Below are 10,534 nucleotides of genomic sequence, written 5' to 3' on the forward strand. Positions count from 1 at the left end.
CGCCACAGCCTGGGCAGCGGCGGCCGGGGGAGCGCTACTACCATGAACTGCCTGGTCCTCCTCCCCAGAGCTGCTCATCCGGGTCGGGCTGGAGACACAGTCTGGGGACCCCGCCGCCGCCGCCGCGCCCCCTCTTCTTTCGGCTCCATCTTCTCTTCCACCTTTTCCTCCTCTTCCTCTACCTTCTCTTCCTGCATCCCCCCCTCCCCCGCCGCGGATCCTGGCCGCCGCTCTCCAGACCCAGGATGCCGGGGGGCAAGAGAGGGCTGGTGGCACCGCAGAACACGTTTTTGGAGAACATCGTCAGACGCTCCAGTGGTAAGAAGAGTTGCAGTTCAAAACACCCCGCTGCTGTCCTGCCCACGCGCGCCCCCCATCCTCCCCATCCCACCCCTCTCCCAGAGCGGGTGGGGGATGCAGACAACCCTACCTGGCGGCTTCAGCTACTAGCTGGACCTGATTTGGGGTGGGGGCAGGAATGAGGTAGTGGTGGAAAGTTAGTTGCATACCCTCCTCCCGACGTGCGCACCCCCCTCCCACCTGTCCAGAACCAGGAGCCGGAGGGAGCTAAGGGGGAGCTGGCAGGGTGTAGGCACGTCTAGAGAATAGAGTTGAGTTTCAGTTTGGTGAGGAATGTTTTCTTGTTCATCCTCTTTCCACACCACCCTCCCGCACCCAAGTAGGTGGCAGAGACTGAACAAATTCTTAGAGTTTAGTTAATCTCAGTGCAAGGTTTCCCTCAAGTTGGGAATGACTGCAAAAGTGGCGACTTGATAAGATTCAGTCTGGCTTTTGGGCCCAGTGGGTACCGCTGAAGGGAACCTTGGACGAGGGAGAGGAACTGAAGTTGGACCTTATGAAGAGGGGACTTGAACAATGGGAAGACAGTTACCATGGTCACATTTGTGTTGAAAGTTTCTTTCTTTTCTTTTTTTAATTGTGCATTGACCTATAATGATTCATATGATATTTGATTTGACTTAAACAGGAGCAATGTAGAAGGGAAGCAATAGCTTCTGTGCTTTTATAATAACTGGAGAAAGAATTTTAAAAATGCCATTTTACCTTGCTACTGATGTGAAGGTTTTCTTACCTTAAAGTGTCTTTAAAATACCACCATTTATGCATTTATTTCCTCCAAGATGCTCCGAATGGTGATGCTTATATAGTTCACATTTTAAGACCTTGTAAACTTTGCATTTTATGGAAATCTCTACATCTTCTACTTGTTTTTAATTCTTTTACATAATTTTCAAATTTTATAAGGAAGATATGTAAAGTATCCTTTAAAGTGCTCCCCCCTTCCCCTTTAGAGGCCTGTATTTTATTTTGAGATCCCTTGCTTGGAGAATTACGAGAGAGACATTTCTGCATATTGATTAGTGTAGAGCTTAGACCAAAGCAATTGAAATCCTCTCTGTATTTCCATAACTGTTTATTTATTCATTTGCTCATTCATTAAAACAATATATTTTTGGGTGCCTTATACAACAAGACCCTCTGTGGGGTCCTTTGGATAAAGCAATGATTAAGACACTTCAGTTCCGAAGAAGTTCCCTGCCTAGTGGATAAGACCAAAGCACCCTCAAATGACAGTAAATCATTAAATATAATTATGCTTTCCCTGAATTAGTAGAATATATTATATTAATTCTTATATGAGGATCCCTTCTAAAACTAGGTTTGCACATATTTCCTCTGATTTTGGGACTATATATATTTAAATGTCCCAAGCTATTTTTCATAAAGTTCTGACATGTAACTTTATTTCTTCCACTGTGGTCAGTACCTGGTACTATACAAGTCTAGAGTAGACTTTCTGGGTTGAAAAAAAAAGCGAATTGGCCTGATCTAATTTAAGAAACCTATAATATTTTTTTAGCCATTGCAGTGTAATTTCAAATGTGTTTTTGATTTCTATAATGATGTAAAATATAAATTTACAATGGTAGGCAATTTCTATGTTCGTCTATTACCTTTTTGTATTCTGATTATTCAAGACCTCAAGTACAAGGGGATATTACTGTTAAAACAACCAGTTTGGGAAATTTAAAGGTTATTAGAATTAGTTATTTAAAATACATGAGTCTTCTTTCAGCTTTCTCATCCCCTTGAGTTATTTCAGAATAAAGAATAAAACCATGGGCTCTCTGATGCTCTACAGGGTAACCAGAAGGTCACAGTTCTTTGACTGAAGTTTACTAATACAGCATCTTTGAAACTTCATATACAGACCGGAACTGTGAGCGGGTTTTTAGATTACCTTTTATTTCAGATAAACCATGAAATTGAGACTTACCTTGTGTGGCTTAGAAATATCTGCTTCTGTTGCCTCCATTTTACTTCTCCCATCTAAATGAGTGACTGTTCTATCTTTTCCACATGTCATGCTTATAATGCTTCATTGGTTCAATGGTTCTTGCCATGGATAACACCTAGTGCAAATGGAAATTTATCTGCTTAGGCATTTTACATACCATCTCAAAGTGCTTATGGGTAACTTTTAATACCACTACTCAAAAGCTCTGAGCTGTGTTTGAAATGTGTTAGATACTTAAGGTTAATATATGCACAGGTGTATGTAATAAGTACTGGAAAGTCTCAGAACCACTTACATAGGAAGAACCCTGGAAAATAAGAATCACAGTATTAAATTGGTCTACATATTCATGTGAGAGTATCCCATAGTTGCCATTTCTATATGATTTGGCAGAGAAATAAATTCATTCTGAGAAATTGTTTAATTGAGATTAACAGAGAAAATGCTTTTCAGAATTCTCACAGATCCAGTTCGTCTCAGTGAAGATTTCACTATTCTCTAAATCAAGCATGTCAAACTTGCAGCCCGCAGGCCGTATGTGACCCACAATGAATATTTTTGCAGCCCAGCCAATATAACGGTGTGAGCAGGTATTTACAATTTGAAAGGAACTTAGTCTCCTGTCAGATCCAGGATTACTGACATTCACCTTGAGTCAGTTTTGAAGTAATCACTGTGAATAAGATTTCCCCCAAAGCAGGAAAGATAGTAGCAGAGAAGAGATGCAAGTATCAAGAAGGAAACATTAATTTTATCATTGCTCTTTTTAAAAAAAAATATTTTATTGATTTTTTACAGAGAGGAAGGGAGAGGGGTAGAGGGTTAGAAACATCAATGAGAGAGAAACATTGATCAGCTGCCTCCTGCACACTCCCTACTGGGGATGTGCCCGCAACCAAGGTACATGCCCTTGACCAGAATCTTACCTGGGACCCTCAAGTCCACAGGCCGATGCTCTATCCACTGAGCCAAACCGGTTAGGGCTATCATTGATCTTGTTCTTTTTTTTTTAAATACTGTACTTTTAAAAATAAACCTACATTTCTATGAAAATTGAAGCTTCTGTTTTTTTGCGGCCCACATAAACTTAAACCTTGTTTATTTGGCCCGTGTTAGCCTTTGAGTTTGACATACTTGCTCTAAATTAACAACATTGAAAGTGAAGTGTTGGTAGAGCTTTAGTGGAAAAAGAAAGAAAAGCAGGCAGTACTCCCAATATATTTAAGAACTGGAAAGATAGCCGGGGATTGTCTGTTTACCTTTACCCCTTGAAATGCTTCTCTTTCTGATACAACATCATTTCTTTCTTATGAAAAGATCAGATCTTTTAGTGAGAGTCAGATGACATAGAGACATATACATAGAGATGCACACAGATAAACATATGGACCAGCATCCACCTAGATACAAAGATAGATGCAGTAGAAAACCCTCTCTTTCTCACACACACAGAAATGTAGAAAGAAACAGAAATACAGAGGGAGGGAGGAGGGAGGGAGGGAGGGAGGAAGAGAGATTAGACATGAAAGGGAAACAGACACAAAGCAAAAACAAAACAGGCTTATTTGTCCATGGATATCACTAATGAGCTGAAATCTCAGCCAATTAGAAAACCATCAGAGAACTTCTTGATGATGCAGAACCAAAGAGCAAGGAGTGTGGTATATTTGGGTATACTTTTTAAACGTGAGGCATTCCTAATAAAATTCCAAACTTCTCAGTTGCAATTTCCCAGAATAATGGTGCTATATTCTGTGCCCTAGAGTAGCACTGTAGCCTATTTGCTGTTATTTCACACCTCCTGATGTGGGGTTTTTATTTTCCTTATTTAGTTAACTCAGTCTGTTATGGGAAGGCATTTCAGATTATTACTGGTGATTCAAAGTCTGTAAAATAAAATAATGAGGGCCATTGAGTAGGATGGATACACACACACTTTATAGACAAATACCAACATATTAGAGATATACTGAAACTCCTTCTTTCAGTTTAAAGATAAAAAGCAAGATCATTTTAGACCAATAAAAGGAATTCACTGATTCTTGGCATGTGATTCCAGTAGGTACAGAGAGCACATTATTACTCCAAGAAGTTGTAAAGGTCAAAAGTATAAAAAGCAAGGTTTAGATACATTATTTTTTTGGCTAGCAGCAGGAATAAATTGGTAGGTAGAAAAAGTTTGGGAACTATATAGTGAGTTCATAACACCATATAAAGTCTCCGGCCCAAAGTGCTATTGACCAAATCTGTGTCTGGAATATTATTAGGCTATCTTCCATTGTTTTAATTTCAATTATTTATGTAAGCTATTCATCAACATATATTAGGCTGTAAGGAGCAATAAGCTCCTGGGTAAAGGGAAAAATCACTGAAATAAAACAACAGTTTTCAGGACTATTAGGTGGGAATTTTAGATTAGAGAACAAAACAAAACATTTCCAAGGTCTTCAATCTGATTATATCTTTGGAAGTACTTGCTATTCAGATGTTGTCTTTGATTCCTTGAGAAGTCGGCAGAAGTGGTTATTTTGGGTGATGGTGAACTAGGTTGCCATTTCAAAAAATTATAATTTTGGAAATAATGTATTTTTGTTAGAAATTAAGTATTACTCTTTAATATTTTAAGCATTGTGAAAAACTAGAAATGTTTTTCTCTTTAGAGAAAAAATGGGCTCAGGAAAAAAGGCAGAAGCGGTAGTATTTTATGAACCACTTAACTTTCAAGAGCAGTTCAAGATACTCAATTTCAACCTTTCTAGAGGTACTCAGGTTGCACAGCCATTTCTTTACTCAGTGATTTCTTATAGGAATATCTACAATTATTTTTGTACTGTAATTAATATTTGTAAAGACTGGGATCTTAAAGGAGAACCCGTGGGAGAAGAAATAGAGAAACTAGTGATTTAAAACCAAAACAAAAAAGGAATAATAACTTTTAAGCATTATGCACTTTAAAAGAAATGGTGAAAAAAATGGGTATTTTGGGTATAAATTTCTTGACATTTTTTTCTTGGAAGATTTTCTTTAACATCTAAACCACTATTCAGGAAATATTGATAAAACCATGTAGTGTTTTAGAAGCATTGGTTTACTCAGGTATTATAATGTACCTCTTCACTATGACGATATCATAGAGGTTGAAATTATACTGACAGCTTCCTAAATAATATTTACAAATAAGCCAGAGGATTGTCTCTGGCTTTAGAGCCCACGCTGCATTATATAACAAATGCAGCACTTCCCTGACTAGAGAGCTGGTTACCCCAGGACACTGTTGTCTTCATTAGAATTGAAGACATTCACTGTTGTCTACCTTTTGCTTGATTCCAGAAGTAGGGTATGCACAAAATCCATGTACCTCGCCATCTTTTAACTGCCCTACGAACAGAAACATAGACAATATTTTTTTGATAGAAGGGAGCAGCTATGAGTATTTTGACAGTGACTGCTTAGATTTCCCAAAAGAAATCCTTTAGTTTAGTCAATATTTATCTCTGACTTTCATTGTTAACAATAGTTGTTTGCTAGCATGGACAAACAATACTTCCATGTTCTCCAGTGTCTGGCCTAGGAAAGGGTCCTATGTATTCTTCTCCAAAGCTCTGTAGTTAGGATTTACCACAAGAGGTCACTATAGGTTCTGTCACAGGTGAACCAAGTACTTATATTTTTGTTCTGTTTTCTTTCTTTTCCCCCCTCAAGTTTGATGGGAGGTTAAAATCAATGTTGTTAGTTGTTACTCTTGGAAGAAAATATCTAAAATGTAGGACATAGGAAAGTAAAAGGAAGAAAGGTATTTATTTCTTTTAATTATGACAATCTTATTTTAGTTGATGGTGACCAATGTTTTGTGACTGTATGAATGGGGTATTAGTAAAAGCAATTTATGTAAAGAAATAAATTTAAATAAATTTTAGACTAGCGGAAGATTTACTTTAACAGATGGTGGTGATATATATAAAATATAAAGAAAATGCCACATAAATAATGTTCATACTGGAAAGATGAATATACATATATGAAATCTTAATAAAATTTATCCCCTAGTATATGTCTTGATGTAATTTATATCAAATTGGTGAAGGAATTGGTTCAGGACAGTACCTTGATTTTATTGACAGATAGTGCACAGATTTATGGTTACTTGCCTAGGATATGATTCTAGTATTTTGATATTATCCAAATTTTTAAAATAAAATATAGAGTTAAAACAAATATTCTCCAAAGTTCTCCAAATTTATTACCCCAAAAATATGATTGGAGGTAATCTACTTTAAGAGGTGTTATTTCCTAGAATCTTGATTATAGTCTGAATCTTGATTATAGGGATTTTTTTTTCTTTTTGGGAGGGTTAGAAACCACATACTGAGATATGCTTTGAAATGTCCTAAACAAAATTAGTTTTAATGGGAAAATTAAAATATGCCATATATTAACTTTATGAATAAAATAACTATGTCGTGAAAACAAATAAACATAAATAACAAGTCACAGCCAAAAACCAGTTGTAACTGTTGTGGAAACTGAGGTTAAAGGAAGTAGTCTTGATGTGCTCTAAGAAATGGATATTTATAAAACATTTTCCTTTACCAATAGCAGAGTTGAATTATAAAAAATTCCATCTTATGTTCTTGTCACACACACACCAAAAGGAATGAAAATGATAACTATGGGAGGTACTGGATAAAATAATTAGCTTGATTGTGGTAATCATTTCACAATGTATACATACATCAAACCATCAAGTCGTATACCTTAAATATATGCAATTTTTATTTGTCAATTCTATCTTAATAATGTTGAAAAAAATCCTCACTATATTCCACCAAATACTCTGACTTAATAATGTATGGCATGACTCCTTTTCATCATTGAGGAATGAATAAAAAGAATTATTTAAGTATCCTTATTTAAAATCATGTAGAAGTTAATACTGGAAAGGTTTAGTCTTGAAAATTATTTGATCGAATGAGGGCAATAATAATATAGTCTCATAAATCAGTGTGTGTTTTAGATGTTTTTTTAGTATTTGGTTGTATATAATTACTATTAAAGAAATATCTTTATATACATTCTTGATAGTAGTTTTGTGATGTTTTAAGTTTTCACATGGAAAAAGGTAGGAAAATCAAGTACGGAGCAGAGTAATTTAGAAAGAGTGGTTGAAAAGCTATTTGAAATTTTGTTGTAAAGAATTTCTCTTTCTTGGGGTCTAGTCCCATGAGAGAAATAAGTACTATGTACCAAGTCCTATTGATTTCAAGAAATATGTGATTTGAGATCTGAGCTAAAGTACACAATCATAGCAGTTCCTAAAGGTACTGACATAGAACTGGGAAGTCATGAAAATGTCCCTGTATGAACTAAGCTCTGTAAGGATATGGGTCATACCTTGCACATCCTATATAATAAAAGGGTAATATGCAAATTGACCCTAACAGCAGAACCATTGGGAATGACTGGTCACTATGACACACACTGACCACCAGGGGGCAGATGCTCAATGCAGGAGCTGCCCCCTGGTGGTCAGTGCGCTCCCACAGGGGGAGCTCTCCTCAGCCACAAGCCAGGCTGACGGCTGCCAGCACAGCAGTGGTGGCGGGAGCCTCTCCTACCTCCTCCGCAGTGCTAAGGATGTCGGACTGTAGCTTAGGCCTGCTCCCTGCTGGCAAGTGGACATCCCCCGAAGGCTCCCGGGCTGCCAGAGGGATGTCTGACTGCCAGCTTAGGCCCGCTCCCCGGGGGATTGGGCCTAAGCCAGCAGGTGGACATCCCCTGAGGGGTCCCAGACTGCGAGAGGGCACAGGCCGGGCTGAGGGACCACCCCAAGTGCACAAATTTTTGTGCACTGGGCCTCTAGTACTTTATATCCTCCACTGTGAGGAGCACATAGCACTAAGTACTAGTTGAATACATGATTTTTTATTATGTCTCCTACATTAAATAAGCCTATAATTGATCCCCCCAAACAATGCTGATTAAATTTGTTAAGTAAGCTTGTATAATTAATTGCATACTTTAAAATACTTAGTCAATGTGCACATTTGAAAATGGAAATCGCATTGTGTAGGGCCAATCAGATGGATCTCATGAGAGCATGGGAGGTGAATGTGTAAGTGATCTCATGCTCATTTTATTCCAACTTGATATACAGCTGAAATAGTTTCCCTCACTTTTGTTCACATCTCCAAGGGCTTAAGAGCTCAACTATTTTATGCAAGAAAGAACTGTTTAGAAGTTTATATATTCCATTTAAATTATTTTTAAAACAGCTTTGCAGTTAGGAGTTGCTGATGGTAAGTTTTATCATTGAGAATTGATTCTTACCAGGTTAAGTATCTTCTGAGTGTTTTTGCCTTGAGGAGTAGCTTACAGTCCTATTCTGTATTCAGTGGAAGAGGGAAAATGGATTTTGGCAATTTAGAGACTGCAAGACCAGCCTCAGACCACCAAGTTTAACTTAAAAAATCAAATAACTCACTTGGACTGAGGGGGAAAGTTAACCTTTATCCTGATCTTCTCTAGAAGTCTTTTTTTTTGTCTACCAGCATATATATATTTTGGGAGGGTGGCAAATTAAAGCACAATGAGTTTATTTTCACATAGTTATAGCATTGAGAAAATAGAGGAGTTTTTCAATGAAGCTTAAATAATCCCAGAATGAAGTCCCTTAAAAACAACTCCCATCCTTTTGCTTGATCCTCATACTCTTTCTAATTAATCATTCATTAATTCAACAAAAATGTATTGAGTGCCTGCTGTGTGCTAGACACTGATCTAAGCACTGGGGGTGAATAATGAACACAATGATAGTGATATATTTTTAAAAAAAATGTGAGGGCAGTGTACACATTGGTTAAGAGCTATAGGTTCTGGAGGTTTACACTAGAGTCCTGGCTCTGATATTTACTAGCTCTGTGACTTACGTATCTGTACCTAGTTTTCTCCTCTGTAAAATACAAGTAATAATAGTACCCAGTTTATGGTGTTGGAGAGGTAATATGTGCAAAGTGCCAAGAATAGTGTCTGGTATATAAGTATTCGTATCAGTGCTGTTAGTTATTATCATCATTTAGATGTTTAAATCTTTGAATGCACCATCTGTAATTGATGCCTTTACTTCTTGGTCACCATTTCCTTTTGTATCTGTTTTCAACTGATTTCTGTCTATACCGTAATGTTGAAGCTTCCTAGAGGGTTACATACAAGTGAACATTCCTATGAATCTAAAGGCCTTTTATTTGTTCGTATTTTTCTGGCTTCATAGGATTTGAGACTGTGCGCCCCTACCCTCTCCATCTCCATGTTCACCTTTTGGATTTCATGTCTGTACTTCCTCCTGCCCTTTTCCCTGGGTTCTCTTTCTGTTCCCTTTTGCCTCTCCTCTTCTCCCCTCCATCCCTTCTTTTTTCTCCTCTCCTCCCTTCTGAAGAGTGAACAGTCATCCATCATCCGGGTTCAACCTTCAGCGGTCTTTCTTACATCTTCACCCTCCTCTTCAGAGCACATTTGTCCTCTGTGCTGGCTCTCTCCTCTCCGTGTTCCAGTCCCGGGTTTCCAATGGCCTGTACAATTTCTCCTCTTATACTTCTCACCAGTCACCTAACACTCAACATGGCCAGAACTGAATTTATCATTGGTTTTGGCTTCACACAGACTTAGTTTCTTTGGTATTTCCCCATTTTTGTGTGAAAGGTATTGTGATATAATTACCAATCACCTGGGTATAAATTAATTAACTCATTCTGCACACAGCACTTATGGAAGGTACAAAAGAAATACATGGCACCCTCCAGGAGTTTAGTTGGTTAAGAGTGCCATCTCAATATGCCAAGGTTGCAGGTTCAATCCCCAATCATTTATTACTTTTTAGAGAGAGGGGAAGGAGAGGGGAAGAGGAAAGGGAGGGAGGGAGGGAAATGGAGAGGGAGGGGGAGAGAGAGAGAGAGAGAGAGAGAGAGAGAGAGAGAGAGAGATTTATTTGTTGTTCCACTTATTTTGTTGCTTCTTATTGTGCCCTGACCAGGGATTGAACCTGCAATGTTGGCATATTGAGATGACACTCTTAACCAACTGAACTACCTGGATGGTGCCATGTACTTCTTTTGTACCCTCTGTAAGTGCTGTGTGCAGAGTGAGTGAATTTATGCCCATTCACTATACTGACTCATCTTAGGGCATGAAATATGTCTGTAACTGACAGCAAATGCAGCC

General features: G+C 38.0%; 1 protein-coding gene across 1 annotated transcript in view; it reads left to right on the plus strand.

Annotated features, from left to right (window-relative positions):
• Window positions 1–6: 6 nt before the first annotated feature.
• The window catches only part of KCNH5 (potassium channel, voltage gated eag related subfamily H, member 5), a 258,275-nt gene continuing 247,747 nt past the window's right edge, over window positions 7–10,534 (plus strand). The window contains exon 1 of the mRNA XM_005874040.2: window positions 7–318. Coding sequence (XP_005874102.1) covers window positions 246–318 — 73 coding nt within the window. The 5' untranslated portion in view covers window positions 7–245. The remainder of the gene's footprint in view (window positions 319–10,534) is intronic.

The sequence above is a fragment of the Myotis brandtii genome, unplaced genomic scaffold, assembly GCF_000412655.1.
Source record: "Myotis brandtii unplaced genomic scaffold, ASM41265v1 scaffold423, whole genome shotgun sequence".
Taxonomy (NCBI): Eukaryota; Metazoa; Chordata; class Mammalia; order Chiroptera; family Vespertilionidae; genus Myotis; species Myotis brandtii.